The sequence below is a fragment of the Eptesicus fuscus genome, chromosome 7 (genome assembly GCF_027574615.1).
Source record: "Eptesicus fuscus isolate TK198812 chromosome 7, DD_ASM_mEF_20220401, whole genome shotgun sequence".
Classification (NCBI taxonomy): Eukaryota; Metazoa; Chordata; class Mammalia; order Chiroptera; family Vespertilionidae; genus Eptesicus; species Eptesicus fuscus.
The window spans coordinates 105,316,970-105,338,750 of record NC_072479.1 but is presented as its reverse complement, the minus strand read 5'-3'; the positions used below and the strand labels follow the sequence as shown (position 1 = coordinate 105,338,750).

General features: G+C 59.6%; 1 protein-coding gene across 1 annotated transcript; it reads left to right on the top strand.

Annotated features, from left to right (window-relative positions):
- Positions 1–7,145: 7,145 nt before the first annotated feature.
- PNPLA5 (patatin like phospholipase domain containing 5) lies at positions 7,146–18,430 on the top strand. The gene is made up of 9 exons (XM_008155449.3): positions 7,146–7,338; positions 7,770–8,002; positions 8,432–8,497; positions 8,764–8,973; positions 10,148–10,208; positions 12,111–12,296; positions 14,264–14,396; positions 17,192–17,308; positions 17,635–18,430. The coding sequence occupies exons 1-9, from the start codon at positions 7,146–7,148 to the stop codon at positions 17,720–17,722; spliced, it is 1,287 nt and encodes a 428-aa protein (XP_008153671.2). The 3' UTR covers positions 17,723–18,430.
- The last annotated feature ends 3,351 nt before the right edge of the window (positions 18,431–21,781 follow it).

Sequence of the window (21,781 nt, the reverse complement as noted above, 5' to 3'; positions counted from 1 at the left end):
GGGCGTGGGGGTGGGGGCCAAGCTCTGAGTCATCGCACTCAGAAGTCCTCCCCACATCAGAGCTGTCACATGCAGACCTGCCTGCATGGCTCCCGGGTCCCGGGCACCTGTCACACCAGGCTGCGCAGTGTTAACAGGGTCACCCCAGGGCTGTCTTGGTGGCACAGGAAGAGCTGGTCCCCTCTGTCCTTGCGAGACTGAGCCAGTGTCTGGGGCTCAGCGTGATTCTGGGGCCCAGCACCCTGCCCTGGCTTGGCCCTCACCAGCGAGGCGACTCAGGCAAGCCATTTGCCATCTCTGGGCTCCAGTCCCTTCCGCTGGGACATGGGCATAAGCTCCTGCTTCCCGGGACTGGGAGGGCGGCCAGGGAAGGCCTGTGCTCGCTGCCCGGCCCTGGAAAGGCCCCTGACACGCACTTGCCACCCTTGTCTCCTCCCTGGGACCATAAGGAGTTGGGTGCTGAGGGAGCCCTGGGGCCACCCCCGCCCCCTCCTGGCCTCTCTGTCTGGGTCTGGGCCTCTCTCTGCCCTGAACACACCAGCAGCTCTGGCCCCGCGTCCGTGTGTCCAGAGCAGCTCCGGGCCCAGGGGTCTCGTGGCAAAGCCTCTGAGCCGGTGGCCTGAGCACTTTGGATCCGTGTCTGTGGGCGGTCTCTCCTCGGCTCCGCAGAGTGGGACCTGGGTCTGCTCTCTGCCCGCCTCCCGGGAGCGGGGCCCACAGGCGGCCTCCCCGCCCCAGGCGGCCTCTGTCTGTCCACCGCCTGGACAGCGTGTGCCCTGCACAGGCACCTCCTGGCCCGGCTCCATGCTGGGCCCCGCCAGCCTGTGTGAGGTGCGCCCGCAGGACACACGCCTCCCAGTGCGTGTTGTGGCCCACACTGCCCCCCTGTTCCAGTGACTGACGCCACCGCAGCTCATGGCACTCAGCCTCTTGTCAGTCGATGGACGGACAACCATCGCCACAGGCCACCCCAGGGCCGCGTGTGTGTCAGTCGGACCTCATGCTTACAGAGGGTGCAGATCAATTTCCCGACTTGCAGGTGGGGCCTGAGGGCCGGGGGCAGTGACTTCTCTCAAGCAGAGGCCTCTGCGGGCCCCAGGGAGCCCGAGTCCACTCTCCCATCTGGGTCTCGGGTTCTGGGGGAATCGCTCTGGGGAGAGGCTGACCCATTTGGAGCCAGTGAGTCAGCCAGGATGGGGCAGGAGCTGGGGGCAGGGCGGGGCAGGTTCTGTCTGCTGCCGGGTCTGGGGGCCGCCAGCCGCCTCCCTCTCCTGTTCCCCAGGGGCCTGGGCCTGTGGCTCACTGACCACGTGTTTAAACGGACGTGCTTAAAGAGGTTGTCACAGCTCGGAAACCACTTGTTACTGTGTCTTCTTTTTGGGGGGTCCCTGTGCCCACCTCCACGCTTGTCCACACTCTCCAGGGCAGTTCTGGGCATCTTGTCCTTCTTGGTCAACCAGGGGCCCCCGGAGAGGTGGCCTCCGGTTCAGCCTCACTCCCTCGCTTGCGTCTGCTCTGCTCCCAGGACCGCCTCCCCCGCGGACTGCCTGACAGAGGGATCTGGCAACTGTCCAAGTCTCTGTCCTGCTCTCCACGGAGACCCCGCTGCCCCCTCGGTTAATCCGTGATGCCTGGCAACTCTAACCACCATGGAAACACCAACAGCGGGCAGAACTCCCCACTTATGGCCACAGACCGACTCCCTCGCACGTGCCCTGAGCCAGACCAGGAAGGCATAACTGCCTGCCGTCTTTCTTCTGGTTATGTTGATCTGACCTCCCATTTTTAGAGAGGTTGCAAGAATTATGCAAAAATGGAACTCTCATGTCTCCTTCACCTAGAATCTCGCACCAGCGACATTTGCCGCACACACGTTCCTTCTAGATAGATAGATAGATAGATAGATAGATAGATAGATAGATGGATAGATGATAGATAGATAGATAGATAGATGGATGATAGGTAGAGGGATAGATGATAGATAGATAGATAGATGATAGGTAGATAGATAGATAGATGATAGGGAGAGGCAGAGGAGGAGACTTTACTTGGGCTCTGCTGGAGACTAGGTTACAATACCACGCCTCTGCACTCCTACAGGGATAGCGTCTTTCATAAGAACAAGGACTTTTATGATGTAATCACAGTACAGTTTTCAAAATGGGTCAATGCCTTATCAACACAGGGCTATTGCTTAATTCACAGCTCACATTCACATTCTGCCCATCGTCCCTTCAGGCCAGGATCAAGTCCAGGGCCACACACATTCTTATTTGTCATATCTCTTTAGTCTCCTTCAAGCTGCCTTTGTCTTTCACGATCTTGTTTTCAAGAGTACAGGCAAATTATTAATTAGGATGTCCCTCAATCTAATTTAGTCCCTTAAATCATGTTTTCCTCATAATTTCACTCAAGTTATGCATCTTTGTCAAGAATTCTACCAAAGTGACGTGCATTGGTTTCCTGCTGCCGATAACGAAGGATCACGGATTTCCTAGGTCACCGGGTGGGGAGGTCAGAAGTCTGCAGTGGGTTTCACTGGGTTAAAGCCACCGTGTCAGCCGGGCTGCCCTCCTCTGGAGCCCTCAGGGAGAACCCACCTCCCTGCCTCTTAGAGGCGCCCACGTTCCTTGGCTCGCGGCCCCTTCCTCACCTTCAAAGTCAGCTCTGCGGTATCTTTAAATCTTCTCTCTCTGCTTCTTCTGCCTCCCTCTCTCCTTGTACTGTAGAAGTACAATTACATGGGGCCTATCCAGATAAGCCAGAACAACCTCCCTATTTTAAGATCTTTAACACAGACAACAGTGAGGTGATTTCCAGGGCAGGGGTGACTTGGAGGAGAGTATTGGGGAGATACATGGCGATGGATGGAGACTTGACTTGGGGTGGTGAACACACAGTGCAGTGTACAGATGATGTGTTGTAGAATTGTGCACCTGAACCTGTATAATTTTGTTGACCAGTGTCATCCCAATAAATTCATTTAAAAAAGATCCTTAATTTAATCACATCTGCAGAGATCTTTGACACGTAAGGTAACACGTTCCCAGATTCTGAGTGTTAGGAAGGGGCATCTGTGGAGGGTCGTTCAGTCTTCCACATGCTTGTCCCCCTTAGGGGATCCTGTCTGGAGGCAGGTGACGCCCGTCTGTCCCACTATTGGGGACAATGTGACTCGGATACTTGGTTATGGTTGTCTTTGCAAGGGTAACCCACTGTAACCTATTTTTTTACTTTTGTGATTAACAGTCAATGTGAGGGTGATACTCTGAAACTCTGAACTGTTCCTGGTCCCCACCAGATTTTGCCTCTATTGATGATGATTGGCGAAATCAGTTATTACTGAGAATCCTGCAAAGGGATTGTCCATTTTCTCCGGTGATCACTTAGCATTTAACCTAAGGGAGAGCTTTGACTTCTCCTCCATTTACTTATGCCTTTATCTCATTTATGTCCTCATCGACTCTTATCCCATGAACATTCTGTTCTTAAAATGATTTGTCTGTGTGTCCACACTGTCCCAGATTCAACCAAGCTGGCTCCTGTATCCTGTGGACAAGTCCCCGTCATTTCTTCCACACCTGCTTTCTGCCGTCAGATGCCCCAGGCTCGCCTTGTGCTTGTCCTGCGCGGCCCTGCAATCAGTCACTTCCCCAGAGTTTTCTCCTGTTTGCTGTTTCCGTGGAACGGCGTTTAGAAACCAAGGCCTTGGTGCTGGGTGTGCTCATTCCTCTTGGGCTTCTAGGCCCGGTCAGAGGACAGAGCCCCCAAATAAAACCGTGTAAGTATAATCAACGCACAGCTACAGCGTTTCTCTCTTTATCTCTCTACCGTATTTTCCGGCGTATAAGACGACTGGGCGTATAGAAGAGTTTCCTGGGTTAAAAAGTCGTCTTATACGCCGGAAAATATGGCACACCCGTAAGTTCGGGCTGATCTCTTCCATTCCAGTTCAGGGTTCATTCTAGCCTTCTGTCTTTCCATATTCACAACGCGTTTCTCCGATGGTGAGACTCTAACTTCAGTTATCATCAGTATATTTCCTTTGGCTCATTCCTACAAATCACAGAAAAGATGGCCGGGGCTGCTATCCTATGCCACTGCAGAAAGTAGAGGTTAATATTTGCAGTCCTTTTGTTTATAGACTGAGGATGTACAGGGCAGGCTGAGTAGGTTTTTAGTTGTGAGTACGCCGAACAGAGTTTATTCTTGCCTTGTTATTTATGAACTAGAGGCCAGATGCATGACATTCATTCACTGGTGAGGTGGTGGTGGTGGTGGTGGTGGGGAGGGCGACCCTCAGCCTGGCCTGTGCCCTCTCGCAGTCCGGGATCCCTCTCCCCATCCAGGACCCCTCCACCATCCGGGACCCCTCGCTCCTTACCACCCACCAGCTCACTGCTCTGTACCACTCGGCTTGCTGCTCCTTAGTGCTGCCGCAGAGGCGGGAGAGGCTCCCGCCACCACCACTGTGCTCGCCAGCCCTGAGCCCGGCTTCTGGCTGAGCGGTGCTCCCCCTGTGGGAGCACACAGAACACCAGGAAGCAGCTCCTGCATTGAGCATCTGCCCCCTGGTGGTCAGTGTGCATCGTAGCGACCGGTCGTTTCACCAGTTGTTCTGCTGTTAGGTTGATTTGCAAATTAGGGCGTTATTATATAGGATTATTGTATTATTTTCCATCTGAACAACTGTAAACCTACTTTGGTCCCACCCTGAATAGCCTAAGTCCTGTGTTCAAAAGCCCCTATTTGGTGTGCTTCCATGATTCACTGGAAATACGGTTCATTTGTTTCTGCTTGTATTTCATTGTCAGTTTTTCCCCCTCTAATATATGATGAAATTTTTTTAGTGTACAAAAGACTAGAGTGGCTCCAAAATCAAATTTATATAAAAAGATAAACTCAAAGTGGTATTGCTCTCCACTCTTCCCCACCCACCCCTTGTAAATACCAATATCTAATCTGTGCTTCTCTCCCCCTTTCTCAAAAAGAAAAGGGAATAAAAGGAGATGCGTCAATATTTTATTTTTTCCTCTTATTTCTTCTGCAAAAGGCAGCATCCTACATGCACTGTTCTGCACTTGGCATTTGTCACTTAACTGTAAATCTGGCAGACACGCCAGAACAGTTCATGGAGTTCCACCCCATTCTAGCACCTTTTTTTTCTATCCTCACCTGATGCTACCCTTTCCACTGCTTTTCAGAGAGAGGGAGGGAGGGAGGGAGGGAGAGAGGAAGAGAAACATCGATGTGAGAGAGACAGACACATCGACTGGCTGCCTCCAGCATGCACCCTGACCGCACCCTGACCAGGGGCTGGGAGCCAACCGAAACCCAGGTATGTGCCCCTGACCTGGAATTGGACCTGAGACCCTTCGGTGCACTGGCTGGCGTCCTGACCACTGAGCCTACGTCCGGATTGAGGACTTTTTGTTTTTAAAGCACACACTCTCCAGGGAGTCTGTGACCCAGAATGCCAACTCATCCGCCCAGCGCCACCTGCAGCTCCCTGTCTTCCCACAGCTCACCTTCCTCTCCACCCGGAAGCCCCAGGGGGCACCCACTCCCCGTGTGCCCCACCTCCCTCCAGCCTGGGCCGCTATCTGACCCACTCACTGTGTCCTGGGGCCCCGTTACTGCATCTGCGGGGTCCCTACCTCCAGCCCCCCACACTCAGGCCCTAGGAGAAGCCCTGTCCGTCCTGACTCCTGCAGAGAGGCCTGCCCTCCTAAGTCAGGAGCCCCATGGCCTTCAGCCCGGTCCCTGCGACGCCTCTGGCCTGAAACTTGGGCTCCCCCATCTCCACGTCCTGCCCCCACCCTGCTCAACCTTTTCCTGGCAGAGCTCTCTAGGGTTCCCGGGTTTTGTCTCAGTTTCTTCATCTGCAAAGTGGGTTGGCAATACGGTTTATGTCACAGGACTGCTGCAAAGATAAAACAAAATGCCCCGGGAAACGTGCCAGGGAGCTGATACCTGCAAAGACAGGTTGCTGACCTTCAGAGCTCCCCTCCCCCACAGAGCCGCTCCTGAGCCTCCTCCTGCCAGGAGAGGCCTCCAGGCGCAGTGCACCCTGCAGGGAACCGTGTGGTCCGGGAGGGTCTGCCCTCTGGCCGGCCTCCACTCAGTCTGGGGTGGGTACAGGGCAGCCTGAGCATGGGTTCGAGTCCGGCTGGCCCCGGGGCGGGGGTCCAGCTCTGCTCCCCGCTTCCCAGCCGTGTCCCCTCCCCTTCCCTTGAGCTCCTGGGGTGCATGTCCTCGGTTTTGCTTTGCTATTTCACTCATTCTCCTTTCCTCCCCACCTCCTTCCCCTCGCCTTCCACTCCCCACAGACAGACTCTAATATGTGACTTCCAAGCCCTCTTCCCGGAGGTCGATATGTCAGAGAAACACAGTCCTGCTCCGGCGTGTTCACAGGAGCGGCATCACGCACTGAGCCTCCCTGGCACCGAGGCTGACCAGCGCAGACTGCCCATTGTGGGTACTCACCCGGGGGGGCGGGCAGTGAGGGAGTCTGGAAGACCCAGCGCCGGGCCCTCCCCCACCCCCCTTGCGAACACGGGGAATTTCTCTGGGTGCTTCATGCCACCCGCTGCCCCAGTTCCAGGATGCGGGCAAGTGTTCTTGGAAGCATTCCCTGGCTGTGCCAACCAACGACGTGGGCGCAGAGGTCCCCACGCACACGGCGTTGCGAAGGCGACTCCAAGGAGAGCGCTCGGCACGGGGCGGAGCCTGCTGGCCGCCCTCAGCCGCCCGGGGCCGGGCAGTGTTTGCGGGGCAGAGGTCAGGCTGGTCCCAATTCCCCGGAGACCTGGGGCCGCGATCCCCGCGATCCCGCTGCGGGCAGGCTGCGGGGGCGGCGCCAGGGCACCCAGGGCGCGGGCGCTTCTGGGACACACCTGGGGCTCACCTGGCGGAGAGGGGGTGGTCGCAGCCCGGGACCTCATTGGCTGGGCGATGGGTGACACAGCCCAGGGGCCAGCGGCCAGCAGGGCGGGGCCGGCTCTCCCGCGGAGCTCCACATCTGGACGGCCCGGCCCGCGCCGCACCAGACCCGCGCTCCACCTCCTGCGCCCCATCCCGCGGCGCCCGCCGCCAGTCCCCCGGCCCCGGCTGCTCGGACCTGCGCTGGTCCCGGCCCCACCGCCATGAGCTGCTTCGAGGAGGAGGGCGGCTGGAGCCTGTCCTTCAGCGGCGCGGCCTTCCTGGGCCTCTACCACGTGGGCGCGACCCACTGTCTGCAGGAGCGCGCCCCGCGCCTCCTCCAGGGCGCCCGCCGCATCTACGGCTCCTCGGTGGGCGCGCTCAACGCCATCTGCATCATTATGGGAGAGTCCGTGGGTGCGTCGGGGCACAGGCGGGCGGGGGGACCGGGATCTCCCAGCCTCCTCGGAAGCTGACTCGGATGGAGGGGAGGAGGCGGTAGGGAGGGAGAGGTGTCCCAGGGCCCGTGCGTCCTGCCCAGCGGTGTCCTGCCCAGCGGTCCGTCCGCCCAGCATGCCCCCGTGTAATCCTTCTGAGAACCCTGAGCACGGGGACTAGGGCTCCCCCTTTTCACAGAGGAGGGGTGCCAGGCTCAGAGCCGGGAAGATGCTCTCAGGGTCACTCGGGGGCAGAAGGTGGGACTGAGCGTTCGAACGCAGGGGAGGGGGGGGCGGGCACAGACACTCTGAGCAGAAGCAGGGGCACTCCCTGGCACCAGGAGGGAAGGCCAGCCTCCCCGCCGGCGTGGCGGGCGCGCCTGGTGGCTCAGGACCTGTCCCCTCCCGCAGAGTTCTGCTGCGACCAGCTGCTGGGCCTGGCCAAGCAGGTGGAGCAGCTGAGCCTGGGCGTGTTCCACCCCGCCTTCTCGCCCATCGAGCACATCCGGCGGCAGCTGCAGACCTTCCTGCCCGGCGACATCCACGTCCGGGCCTCCCGGCAGCTGGGCGTCTCCCTGACCCGCTGGCCCGACGGCCACAACGTCATCATCACGGACTTCGCCACCCGGGACGAGGTCATCCAGGTGAGCGGGCCGGGGGCCTCGGCCTGGTGGCAGGTGGGGGGACGCCGGCTCCTACCGGAGTGGCTTCATTGAAATCATTGTCCAAGGGACGCATGTGGGGCGACATCCCTAGCTTCTCGGCCGAGCGTTCGCCGGAGCGGAGAAGGAGGGGTGCCCCGCCCGTCTGTCCTCGGGACTGGCTCCCAGCGCAGCCCCCGGCCGCACCGGGCCGCTCAGCAGCAAAAGGGCGGACTCTGAGACGGGCCTGCGTTCAAGTCCCTTAACTCTGAGGATGTGGCTGGGACGACGCCCCTGGGCCTCCGTTCTCTCCCCGGGACCCAGGACCGATGACACCCGCCCGGCGGGCTGTCCTGGGGTGAGACGGCGCCCGGAGCTGTTCTGAGCACCAGGACCATGAACAACTGTTCCCGCGGGCCCTTGTCTTCCCAGGCCTTGATCTGCACCCTGTACGTCCCTTTCTACTGTGGGGTGATCCCCCCCGAGTTCAGAGGGGAGGTAAGTGGCCGCAGGCCTGCCCTGTGCTCTCAGCCCCAGGCACCTGCTGGGGAGAGGTGCGGGTGGAGGACGCCAGCACCCCTGGAGCCCCTCCTGTGTGCCAGCCTCGCCCCTGCTCCGGGGCGCTCAGAGAGGGTCCTCCAGAGCACCCTGAGCTAACGGACCTGGTGACGCGGCAGCCACAGGGCCGCCGGCGGCGGCGGGTGCTCCCGGCCGTGTGGCCGGAGGGGGCGTCCTGAGGGCAGCACTGCCTGCCCCAATTGCAGCGCTACTTCGACGGGGCTCTGAGCAACAACCTGCCCTTCGCGGACTGTCCCCGCACCATCACCGTGTCGCCCTTCACCGGGACCGTGGACATCTGCCCCCCGAGCACCTCGACCAACATGCTTGAGCTGAACGCCTTCAACACCAGCCTCCAGATCTCCGCCAGGAACTTACTCCTGGGGTTCATCTGCCTCGTCGCGCCCAGCTCCGAGGTAGGCCTGGCCCTGGCGGCCAGCCTCGAAGCGGGTAGAGCCTCGGCCCTGATCAAGGGCCCTGTGTCAGACTCTGTGCCCCTGCACCCTCCCCGCAGCCTCAGGGCTGTTGAGACACATGTCCCGAGTCTTACAGTCAAGGTCTCGAACCCACAGCCTGAAGCGCCCCCTGAGCGGGTGTGGCGTTAGACTGGCCCCCGCCGGGGTTAGCGCCAACCCTGCCGGGCCCGCCGGTGCTCCCCTGGGTCAGGCTCTGTGAGAAGGTACCGGTATCATCTCCGTTTCTCAGGAAAGGACACCGCAGCTCAGAGAGGTTAAGTGACTTGTTTGAAGTCACACAGCCCAGAAGCTGCAAAGCCAGGTTTCAAATCCTCAGCCAGCCCTCCCATGCTTCTTCCTGCTGCCCTAGACTGTGGCCAGATTGACCAGCTGTGTGGAGGCGAGGCGTTCGCTCAGGAAAAGACAGACAACAGACCCACTTTTCCTGTTTTTGCCCCTCAGTATTTCTGGAAAATAGGTAGTTTGACAACCAACCGTTTTTCATCATAAGGCGCTCCTCCACCCCAACCAGCCGGGCCTCCGCGGTCCTTCACACTCTCCCGGTGTGTGGGGTTTCATCATATAAGAACCAGGTCGTGGGACACAGGGCCGTTTTCTCTGACCCTCCAGAGGGTGGGGGGACAGACATCTCAGCCCGGTTCACAGACAAGGCCATGAGGTGCTCAGGAAGGTCGTGTGGCCGTCCTGAGGTCACACAGCAAGGGGAGGCGGAGCCACTTCCTGGCCTGCAGGGGCCTCTTCCCCACGGTGGGGCTCTGACCCAGCAGCTGGGCATGGCCCCAGGGTTCCTCGGCCATCTCAGGCCTGTCCTGGCAATGAAGACCAAAGAGATCCATCCTCCGCTGACCGATGGGCACCAGGCACCGGCCCAGGCATCCTGGGCCCCAGGCGGGAACTGAGGCAGGAGCCGCAGCGGGGGAGCCGCAGCGGAGGGAGTGGAGTGAGGTCCCAGGTTCCTCCCTGCCCAGCGCTGGGCCCAGGGCCTTGAGTCCCGCCGAGCGGTCCCCTGGGGAGCGGCTGGAATCACTCCAGTTGAAGACAAGTCTCCGGCCTGTGGCCATCAGCTGGAGGGGGTCTGGGCCTCCCCATCCCGCCCTGACCTGTGTGTTGGCAGGTGTTGGCCCACTACTGCAGACAAGGCTACCTGGACGCCCTGAGGTTCCTGGAGAGACGCGGTAGGTGACAGCCTGTGCCGCGCCGGCTCGGCCAAGGGTGACCCTGCGTGGGGGCGGCTGAAAGGCTTAGAAAAGACAGACAAGAGAAGAAAGCTGGGTCTCGGGGGGACGCTGCTTCCTGAGAGACAGCGCCGATGCCCACGAGCCGTGTCTTTGTTTTATAGCCGATGCCACGAGGCACAGTGAGGGCGGGTCAGGATGTTTACAACATTCTGGAGGGTTTCCATCCCACTCAGCTACATGCACCTGGACTCTAACACTCAGGCACGGGGGCCACGTGTTCGGACCATAGGTTTAAGCTGACAACTGCAGCTGTCGGCTATGACTGTGCCGGGGAGGGCTCTGCCCTCCGAGCTGGGACTTGGACGTGGTCGTGAGAGGATGTGCCCTCTGATCAGTCCGAGGCTTGAACCTGTCCAAACGCTGTAGCTGCGCCCCACAACGGCCACCACAGGAACTGGGACCGTGCCCTCCCTGAGCCCAGGTGGATGCTGCCTCTGGGCATTGGAGGTTTTCTGGATCTTGGCTCACTCACTCTCTTCCTCGGCATCTGCTCTGTGTCTGGCTGAGCCGGGTGCTGGGCCAGAGAGGACTTCCACGTGTGTCCCGCTCTGGAGCTGCCCACGGCCTGGTCCAGGGGGACAGACCCAGAGGGAGACGTCTCCCCAGGGAGACAGAGGGATGCTCAGCGCTGAGGGAGCCGAGAGGAGGCACCTGACCCAGCCTGGGGGCTGGAGTGGGCAAGGAGGGCTCCCTGGAGGCGGTGACAGATAAACTGGGTTTTGTCTAGCTGGGGAGACGAGGGGAAGGTCGAAGACAGAAAGGAAGAGGACATTCTACTCAGATTCTACTCAGGGAGAAGATGAGCAAGAGCAAAGGAATAGAGGCCAGCACCTTGAGGGTCCATCACTTAGTGTGGCTGCAGAAGTGTGTGTGTACGTGTGTGTGTGTGTGTGTGTGTACATGTGCATGTGCACATGCATGTTCATGGGGCAGTGTGTGTGTGCACATGTGCGTGTGTTCATGGGGCAGCGTGTGTGTGTGTGTTCATGGGACAGCGTGTGTGTGTGTGTTTATGGGGCAGCGTGTGTGTGTGTGTGTTCATGGGGCAGCGTGTGTGTGTGTTCATGGGGCAGCGTGTGTGTGTGTGTGTGTTCATGTGTGTGTGTGTGTGTTCATGGGGCAGCGTGTGTGTGTGTGTGTTCATCGGGCAGTGTGTGTGTGTGTGTGTGTGTTCATTGGGCAGCGTGTGTGTGTTCATGGGGCAGTGTGTGTGTGTGTGTGTGTGTGTGTGTGTGTTCATGGGACAGCGTGTGGGCCAGAGGGGGCTTGGATGTCGTCCCACAGGGCAATGCTCCTCAAAGTGCTAGAGCAGAGGCTCGAACCCAGGTTGTCTGGCCCCAAAACCATGTCCTCACTCCCCCACACGAGGGCCCCAAACACACAGCCGCGAGGAGGGGTTTGCGGAGCACTTACCTCCCCCGGGACCTGGGTTGGAGCGTAAGGTGTCCCCCAGTTCTCAGGAAACCTCACAGAGCAGGCCTTCACCCCCACCCCAGAGAGGGAAGCCGAGGCCGGAGCTGTGAGGTCACAGAGCTGACGGTGGTAAGGCAGGATTTGAACCCCGGACCGGGTCTCCAGGGTCTGGGCTCCGATGAACCACCGGAAAGTGAATGAGAAAAAGTCAAAAAGGAAAAGAGAAAGAGAAACAGGGAGCAGCGCAGAGCGGGGGGGCGGCGTCTCGGTGAGCCGCGTCCCTCCTGCGGTCCCCCCGGTGGCAGGCGCGTCCTCACAGCGGAGTTTGGCCCTGAGAGGTGCCGCCAGGTGGCAGCGTGGCGAGCGGGTGTCCCTGTCATGGGGAGGCTCTGTGCTGACCGCCACATCCCGCCTCTCGCCCGCCAGGACTCACCCAGGAGCCGGTGCTGTGGACGCTGGTGTCAAAGGAGCCCCCGGCCCCAGCCCACGGGACCCGGGACACTGGCCAAGGCCAAGGCCGGAAGGCGGGCCTGTCGCTCAACTGGGCAGTGCCCAGCGTGCTGGTCAAGGACGTGCCCAACTTCGAGCAGCTGTCGCCGGAGCTGGAGGCCGGTACTGCCCGTTCCTCCCGACTTGCTCACCCACAGGCGCCGGCACTCGGGGTCACTGCATCGGGGGCCTGGGCCCTGGGGGCGCTCTGGTCTGGAAGAGGGCGGGACTCTCTGAGTTCCTGCTGAGTGCCAGGGGTGCCCGGGGCTCTTCCATGTGGTGTCCCTCGCTTCTCACCACCCCTGCGGGCCTGCGTGGGGTTTCCTCACCCCGTCTCAGGGATGAGGAAACAAGCTCAGGGCGGGGACGGGACCCACAGGCCTCAGAGCCGGCAGCCGGGGGATTCGCACCCAGGTCTGTGCCTGAGAAAGCCAGGCCTTTGCCCACTGCCCGGTGGGGGGGAGGGAAAGGGGGCAGGAGGTACGGAGGGGCACGCGGGAGGGGGCACATACAGAGGGTCTGACTCATTTCATCATCTCAACAATCCTCTGAGGACGGCACTGAGTCGTCCCCATTGTACAGACGTGGAAACCAGAACACAGAGCGGTTAAGTGACTTACCCAAGGTCACACAGCCAGCAAATGGCAGAACCAGGAGTTCTGCTCGGTGACCTCGATGTCACAGTTGCAATCACAGGGGTCCCACACACAGCTATAATGGTGCTGGTGGGGTGGGTTAGCATCTAAGTGAAACATGGAAGGAGCTAGCCAGGCAAAGAGAGGGAAAGACAAGAGTCCAGGCTGCGGGAACAGCATGTGCAAATGTCCTGGGGTTGTGTGGCGCGGAGAAGAGCTGGAGGCCCCCGTGGCTGTAACAGCGGTTGAGGGGCTAGGAAGCAGAGATGAGCTTCAAGAGGCTGGGAAGGTTGGGTGTATGGCCTAGAGGGGAGAGATGGGGCCACCGAGGGGTTTACTGAGGGGCAGCCCCATGCCCCCTCTCAGAGTTCATTGCTATTCTGAACTCTAGTGATTATTCCCAGCGAACCGGAACCGTAGGCCCAGGGGTCCATGACTGACTAATGGATCACTTTGCATTGCTCCTTTATGGTTAGCTTGGGGGGACAGGCTGAGAGGCAGGAGGCTGGGAGGAAAGATGACGGTGGTGAGGCCAGAGCAGGGTCAGTGAGGTGGGCGAGGGGATGGAGGGATGAGGGGCCACACAGGGCAAGCAGAAATGGGCTCTAATGTGTGCTGAGCCCTGGGTACAAGCTTGGCGTTCTGCAACCCTGGCCCCATCCCTGCGGCCACACGGGGGCACCAGAGAGCCACCTCTTTTATGGGGCACGGCAGCCAGCAGCTGGGGTTGGTGAGGGGCGCCCCCTTCCGGAACGGAATGGTCATCTGGCCTGGCCCTCACAGGCACCCCTTAATCCTCACCTACCTGCCAGGAAGGTGGGTCCTGCCATTACGAGGAGGCAACCTGGGCTCGGGGAGGGGAAGGCACGTGTCCGGGCCACGGCAGGTCATCTGGGGGCTGTTTGGGACTTGGTGGACGTGACCCCTCCCAGCGTCTGTGTCTAAAAGCACCGGCCAGAGTCCGGTTGGGGGCAGGTGGCGGTGCCATGGTCTGGCGCAGGGATTTGGGCTCTGGTTCTGCCCCAGCAGGTGCAGGCCCCTTCCACCCGGTCAGTTAAGGGGATGGAGGGCTGGGAAAGGGTCGTCCCGGCCCAGCTGCAGTCACCGCTGTGGTTAGTAACACTGCTGGCTACTGTTATGGGCACCTGTTCCCTCTTGGGCGGCCGCCGCAGACTTTCCAGAGAGACGGGCGGGAGAGGGGTCCATCCTGGCCCTGCCGCTTCCCAGCGACGGTCTTTGGCAAGTCCCTTCTCCACTCTGAACCTCTGTCTCCTCTTCTGTGACAGGGGCGCACCCTGCCCGTTTCTCGGACAGTGATGAGCATCAGCTTAGGGCCTGGCCCCTGCTGGCTCCCATGGGGACCTGATCTGTTTCTCGCTCTGCTGGTGGGGTGGGCGCCTCTGTGGGCTGCAGGGTGGAGAGGAGCTGGTGGGCACGCTCCCGCTTCTCTTGCAGCCCTGAAGAAAGCGTGCAGGAGGGACCCCAGGCCCTGGGCCCGCTTCTGCCAGTCGAGGCCCGGGAAGGTGCTGACCTACCTGCTGCTGCCCTGTACGCTGCCCTTTGAGTTCATCTACTTCCGGGGCAGAAGGTGAGGCCAGGTGGGGGCTGTGGTGGGGACCAGTGCCCGGGGCGGGAAGGGCGGCCGGCACACCAGTGGGCAGAGCCTGGCTGGGCTCTCCACGCCGCCAGGTGTTGGCTGAATGACCCAGAGGCTCTCGGGGGCTGGTTCGGAGGCTGTAGCTGCTGTGGACCAGCCGGGCCTGCTGGTCGGCGCCCTGGCCTCTCCCGTCTGTAGGACCTTGGTCCCCTCTGTCAGAGCCTCAGAGACCACGTGCTATTTTTGAAAATAACTCTAGGGGCTGGTCTGGCTCAGCTTTGCTGTGTGGCCTGGGCCAGGTCTCTTAACCTCTCTGGGCCTCAGATTCCTTGCATGGCAGGCTGGCTGTGGCTAAGCCCTCTCTACTCATTCTAACTCTGCTGACTGACGGAGCACTTTAGCAAGAGTCATCAAGGGCTTCCCAGGGGCCCTGCCCTGGCTGGGGGCTAGGAGGCAGCACTGACCCAGACCCTGGCCTTGTGGAGCCTGGCGGGGCACAGGTCATCACACGCTCACTTGTGTCATCACCGCTCTGCCCGGAGGTGCCTAGGGAGGGCTACACTGGCTGTGAGCCGGGATGGCTTACACTAGGGACACCTGGTCATGGAAGGCTGCCTAGAAGAGATGACTTTAAAAAATTTATTATTGATGTCGAGAGGAAGGGAGAGGTAGAGAGGGATGGAAACATCGGTGAGGGGAGAGAAACATTGATTGGCTGCCTTCTGCATGCCTCACACTGGGGATCGAGTCTGAAACCCAGGCATGTGCCCTGACCAGGAATTGAACTGTGACCTCCTGGCTCATAGGTCGAAGCTCAACCACTGAGCCATGCCAGCCTGGCTAGAGGAGATAACTTTTGAGCTATAATCTGAAAGATGAATAAGAATCCACTCCAGTCGTCGGCAAACTCATTAGTCAACAGAGCCAAATATCAACAGGACAACGATTGAAATTTCTTTTGAGAGCCAGATTTTTTATTTTTATTTTTTTAAATATATATTTTATTGATTTTTTACAGAGAGGAAGGGAGAGGGACAGAGAGCTAGAAACATTGATGAGAGAGAAACTTTGATCAGCTGCCTCCTACATACCCCCTACTGGAGATGTGCCCGCAACCAAGGTCCATGCCCTTGACCGGAATCAAACCTGGGACCCTCCAGTCCGCAGGCCGACGCTCCATCCACTGAGCCAAACCAGTTTCGGCGAGAGCCAAATTTTTTAAACTTAAACTTCTTCTAAACGCCACTTCTTCAAAATAGACTCGCCCAGGCCGTGGTATTTTGTGGAAGAGCCACACTCAAGGGGCCAAAGAGCCGCATGTGGCTCGCGAGCCGTAGTTTGCCGACCACAGCACTCAGCAAAGAGGGAAGGGAAAAGCATTTCAGATGGATGGAACAGCATGTGCCAAGGTCGGGGGCAGAAGGGGGTAAGGCTCATTTGAGGAGCAGAAAGGGGTGGAGAGCTGTCCCAGATGGGGCTGGGAGGCCGGCAGGGCCAGACACACAGGGCTCCGTAGCCGTGCGAGGAGGGTGCTCTTTACCCGACGGTGGTCGGCGGTCGAAGGCAGCGAGGGTTAGAGATCTGCATTTCAAAGTCTCCCTGTTCCCCGGAAGAAGGCCTGGGACAGCGGGTCAGGGTCTCTGTCCTGCTCCGCATCGCGGTAATGACACGGCCAGTCCCGCCGTTTAAACGGCTGGTGACCCAGCGCTGGGAGAGCGCCTTCCGCTGACCGCGCCGCCTCGTGCTGAGCCGTGAGACTCAGACCACAGGTTGAAACAAAACAGGATAAAGGCAAATTCTCGCCTTTTCAGTTAAAAAAGAAAATCCAGCTACGAGCACAGCTGGGGAGGCCTGCCCAGCCCTCGGGGAGAGTCCTGCTGGTATTTCTGTCACCTGCACGAGGTGTAATCAGAGGCAGGAGGGCGGGGCAGGGGAGCTGACCCTCCGGTGTACGCGTTGCTTGTTGCGCGGCACTGGGACTGTCTGCCCGTCGGAGGCCTGGCTGGAGGCCCCTCTAAGGTAAGGTGACCAGATCGTCCCGCTTTTGGCGGGACAAAATCGATTTTTAACAATTTGTCCCGCGTCCCACGGCGTTTTAAAAAAGGACGCGGGACAAATTGTTAAAAATCGGGACTGTCCCGCCAAAAGTGGGACGATCTGGTCACCTGACTCTAAGGGCCATGCGGGGGAGGGCAGTCCAGGGAAGGTGCTGGCCACGCGCTTTCTCCGCCACAGCTGCGTGGCCGGCCCTCTGCCTGGCTGCTGGGCGGAGAGCGCATGCAGGGGTGCGGAGTGGGGAGCTGGCCTGGGGAGAGGCCAGAGGAAGGGACGGAGATGGGGGAGGCTAGGAACTGCAGGCGAGGGGACTGTCCGTATTTGGCAGGTGAGAAAGCTGAGGCCCAGAGCGGTTCCCAGCCCCACCCAGGGCACAGCTGAGAAGCAGTGGGGCTGGGCTACACCCCAAGCCAGCCTGACCCCCAAACCCTGCCCTGTCCTCCCTTGCACTTTCTACTCGTGCTGTGGATCCACCCTCAGGGCCTGACCACCCACCAAGCTCGGAGGCCGTTCTGTGTCAGTCCCCGGCCCCTCACTCCCTGCAGGTGCCTGCGAGGCTGAGCTGCGCCCGGTGGAACCCGTGCCTCTGGCTGCTCCTCACCCCCAGCCCTTCCCTGCAGGCCTGGCGCCTCGGGTGCAGGGATCCTGACTCCGCTCCAGCCTGTGGGGAGGGGGAGGGTGGGCTCAGCTGGGCCGACGCTCGGTGAGGCTGTTGCTGCCCCCTCCTCCAGGCTGGTCCTGTGGCTGCCGGACATGCCGGCCGACCTGTGGTGGATGCAGGGCGAGCTGAGGCGCATGGCCCTCTGGGTGTGCTCCAGGATGAGGGACCAGCTCCTCCAAAGGCTCAGGTGAGGCGCAGGCGGGTGGGCAGAGCCAAGCGGCTGTCCTGGGGGGTTGGGGGGCACCAGCTGCTCCCCTGACCCTGGGCAGGCAGCCCACACCGCCCTGGGCCTGGCCAGCCTGCAGGACCCTAGGAGCTCGCCACGCCCCCTGGAACCTTCCCATCACTCCCAGCTCAGCCAGACAGGGCCTCGGTCCTTCCTTCCTCATCGCGGGACTTGGGGGAGGAGTGGCTGGGCTCACTGGGGCCAGGCTGCCCCTCATGGCGTCCCCCTGCCCTTCCCCCACCCCCAGCTCTGACCACTGCTCTCACTGGCTTCTGCTTCCTCTGCAGCCTCCCTGTCGCCAGCCCGCTCCCACCGGAGCCAGCTCCTCCTGCGGACCCGGCCCAGAAGCCCACGCCCCTTGCCCATCGGGCCTGAGGGGCACCAGGCTGGGCCTGCCCGTGACTGGCCTCTCCCGGTCTGTCGTGGCCCTTGTCCTGGTGCCCACGTCCAATCCTGAGTGAGGCCTGGTTCTGACTCAACCTCCGGAGCTCAGCGGTTGAGTGACATGGCCCCGGAGGACCGAGGGGCGGCCTCCCTTCTTCCTCTCAGGCTCCTGTCCTGGGTCATGTGGGTGGGTGGCCCTCAGGAGCCAGAGGGGACCCGCCAGCCCCCTGGAGCCCCTGCTCCTCGGACCCGGCTCCCTGGGGCCCAGGACGTCTTCCTGGGGAGAGGCCCGGCCTGTCGGTGTGTCCTGGTCACCGTGCGCCCAGGCCACCTGCCGCGTCTCATCGGAGGGAGAAAGGAAGCAGAAGCGACGCACACCTGGGTCCCGGCCTTTCCCTCTGGGGCTGGCGCGGCGCTGCTGCGGAGAGGGGCTGGTCGGCGCCCGGCAGGGCTGCTGGCAGAGTGCGCTGAGCGCTTTACAAGGTGCGGAAGAGGCTCACCCCTGAGGTCGGGAGCAGATGGAGTGATGGGGCGCTGTGCTGCCCTCGGATCCTTTCTCTGAGTTCTCTGTCCTGCACCAGCCCTCAGGCGTGACCCCCATGGTTGGCTCACTCCTCAGCCTCGATCTCTCGTTTCCTACTGGGTCCACCCAGCGAGAGCCCGGAGGTGGGAGGGGAGAGGACAGAGATTAAAGGGATTAAAATCTTTTCGGAATCCCAGCTGTGCGTGCCTCTTTGGGGTGCCCACCGGCGGCCCCTATGACACGAGGCAAGTTCTTTCCTCATTTCCTGTCTTCAAAACGAGGGGTTGGACTCGCTGGTTTCCACGGGGCCTCCAGCTCTCCTCTGAGCCCCTCACATAGACAGAACCACGCGGTCAGATGCCGGAGAGGTGCTTCCAGGGGAACGGGTTTCTGACAGGGTCTCTGTGGAAGCCTAGAATTTGGGTTGGCAGAAAGTCATGCCAGGAGAGGGGCCTGCAGGTGCCAAAGCAGGCTGGGGTGGCCCATGGTAAGTTACAATGACGAGGAATCCGAGGCTCAGAGGGGCCAAGTGCCTTGTCCCAGGCTCCACAGCCAGTCAGTGGTGGAGAAGCCACTCAAGCTCAGGTCTGGGGACACAGAGTGACTCCGCTCAGGACTCTTCTGCAGGATCCCGATGTCACTGATCCTGACCTGGACCTGTCGGAGCAGGAGTGTGGTTGGCGCCTGTTGTTCGTGGGCACTGGTGCCCTCAGGGACCACCCTGTGGGTGTGACCCTCTGCCTGGGTCAGCACCCTGTGCCTCAGACTTGCTTGACGCTATCTGTGGCAAGCAGGCTGGTATGTGCCAATCTGTGGCCGTGGTCACATGATGCTAGTGGGGCAAGCTGTGACCCAGCACTAAGTCCTGGTGCCCTTAGGCATCCCCAGGCAAATACTCCAACCCTGCTGAGCATTGCATCTCACCCATACATCTGGTTGTGTACACTGACCACATTGTGGTGATGTTAAGGGGTAGCCATTACTTTTTAGTTGTGTTAATGTATTGGGCATATGTTTTCACGTGGTTCTTATCCTTTATAGATCATCCTATATAATAAAGAAGTAATATGCAAATTGACTATCACTCCAACACAAGATGGCCACCCCCATGTGGATACAAGATGGCTGGCAGGGGAGGGCAGTTGTGGGCGATTAGGCCAGCAGGGGAGGGCAGTTGGGGAAGACCGGGCCTGCAGGGGAGCACAGTGGGGGGGGACCAGGCCTGCAGGGGAGGGCAGTTAGGGGCAATCAGGCCGGCAGGGGAGCAGTTAGGCATCTATCAGGCTGGCAGGGGAGTGGTTAGGGGGTGATAAGGCTGGCAGGCAAAAGCAGTTAGGGGCAATCAGGCAGGCAGGTAGGCAGGCATGCAAGCGGTTGGGAGCCAGCAGTCCTGGATAGTAAGAGGGATTCCAGATTGGAGAGGGTGCAGGCTGGGCTGAGGGACAACTTCCCCCTCACCTCCCGTGCACGATTTTTGTGCACTGGGCCTCTAGTCCTGAAATAGTTATAAATGAAATGACACAATGCATGAGATTTTCTTCAAAATAATCCTGTGTGGGAGGTGAGTGAGAGTTGATGAAACATGAATTGCTAGCACTTGGCACTAGGTGACCAGTACATAGAAGTTCATTACACTATTCTCTCTAATTTTATGTGTTTGACGTGTCTATAATAAGTGAGTACTTACCTTAAAACTTGGGTAGTACATACAAACAGGAAACTATGCATCAAGATAGCACTTAAAACTAAGCAAAAGCAGGGCGACCAGCCGTCGTGGCTTCCGGGAGTCACAGATGGGGAAGGGCGGTAGGACCTGGGGAGCTGTCCAGTTCAGCACCGCGGACAGCGACCCGCGGCCGCCTTTCCGCCCAGCCTTCCCGCCGCCTCCGCTGCCTAAGGGATGTCAGAGGGCAGAGGACTTCCGGGTCCACCTTATTGAGGAAAAGGCTTTCCAGGACAGAGGCTCTCCAGCCTCTCCCACAGCCCAGAGATGGAGCGTGCACACCAGCGGCAGACCAGGCCTGGGTGGGCAGCTGTGTTTCAGAAGAAGCTTCTGTTCCCTGCCCTTAGGGCTATCAGTCAAAAAACAAGCCATCGCATATGTGTGTGCCTATTTCGGGGGTCTCTATTCTGTTCCATGTAAATATACGCCTTTGCTTATGCCCATCCCACACTCTTGATTTATAGCTTTCCTACATAGCTTTTAGAAGCAGTTTGTTAATTTTTTAAAGTAAATTTTTTATTGGTTTCAGAGATGATGAGAGAGAGAAACATCAAGGATGAGAGAGAATCATTGGTCGGCGACCTCCTGCACGCCCAACCCTGGGGTTCCAGCCTGCACCCCGGGCACGTGCCCTGACCAGGAATTGAGCAGTGACCTCCTGGTTCACAGGTGGACGCTCGACCACTGAGCCACATTGGACGGGCACATCTTGTTAATTTGTACAAAAGAGCCCATTGGGATGCTGCTTGGGATTGCAGAGACTCTACAGAGGAGTCTGAGGAGAATGAGACTTCTACCACTGGGTCCCGGTGCAAGATTAAAGTGTAGGCCCTCTTGTTCAAAAAGCAGGGGAAATGCTGTTCAAGGTGCTAAAATAACTTCCACAATCTCCCAACCCGTCAATGTGTTTATTGTCTGCTCTAGGCAGTTCATGTCACTCCCTCCAACATTGCATCACTCGTAGGGCACCTGCAGACCCTCACAAGAGCCTGGGGAACAAGCCCCATGACTCCGAGCGCTGCCCATTGGCTGCCCATTTCCTCCTGCCGGCGGTGGGACCCACACATCACGCCCTGGCTGGGAGCGGGGAACTCAAGTCAGGGACAGGCCTGCCGCCCCAAGGGTATTGCAGCCTCCACACCAGACAAATGGGCGCCTGAATTGGGGGTGGGAGAGCGGCTCGCTTTGGCTGATTCACCCACCAAGTGCCCTGGTGCTGCCAGTCTAGGACGATGACAACGACGGCCGTATCGTGCCCCACTCTGAGGTGCCATGGGGGTGAGCATTCCTCTCAGGCCCCCTGGTCCGCGGGGAGGGGCGAGGAGAGAGGCTGGGCAGGGCTGGGGCGCTGGAGGACAGAGGAGCGGGCAGTCAGGAACTTGTCCCGACAAGGCGGCCATGGGTGGACCCGCGCCTGCTCCGAGGCTCCAGATCCTCAGCACGTGCTCCATTACCCCGTCAGACTGCACGTATAGAGCAGAGTTCAAATAAGGCGATTACGAATTTCAAGATGGTGACCACAGAGCATGAAACCCCACGTGCAGGGCCCTCGGGGCACAGGGCCCTGCAGCCCAACTGTCCGTCTATGTACCCGTTTCTACCTCTACCCATAGCTGCATGTATATCTATCTGAACATCTACTCTACGTCTAAGTCATCACGTAACCATCGCAGAGCAAGCTAATGTCCCCAACACACTGGAGGGCACTCCCGTGTCTTCTCCCATTCAGCCCTCTCCCTCGGGCCCCGCATTAAGCCCTTTTCTGGCCTTTATCACCATAGATTAGTTTTGCTTGTCTTTGAAC

Coding starts and splice junctions, on each gene's coding strand:
- PNPLA5 (XM_008155449.3), top strand. CDS start 7,146: ATGAGCTGCTTCGAGGAGGAGGGCGGCTGGAGCCTGTCCTTCAGCGGC. Junction 8,003..8,431: donor CCCGGGACGAGGTCATCCAG/GTGAGCGGGCCG, acceptor TTGTCTTCCCAG/GCCTTGATCTGCACCCTGTA. Junction 12,297..14,263: donor GTCGCCGGAGCTGGAGGCCG/GTACTGCCCGTT, acceptor CTTCTCTTGCAG/CCCTGAAGAAAGCGTGCAGG.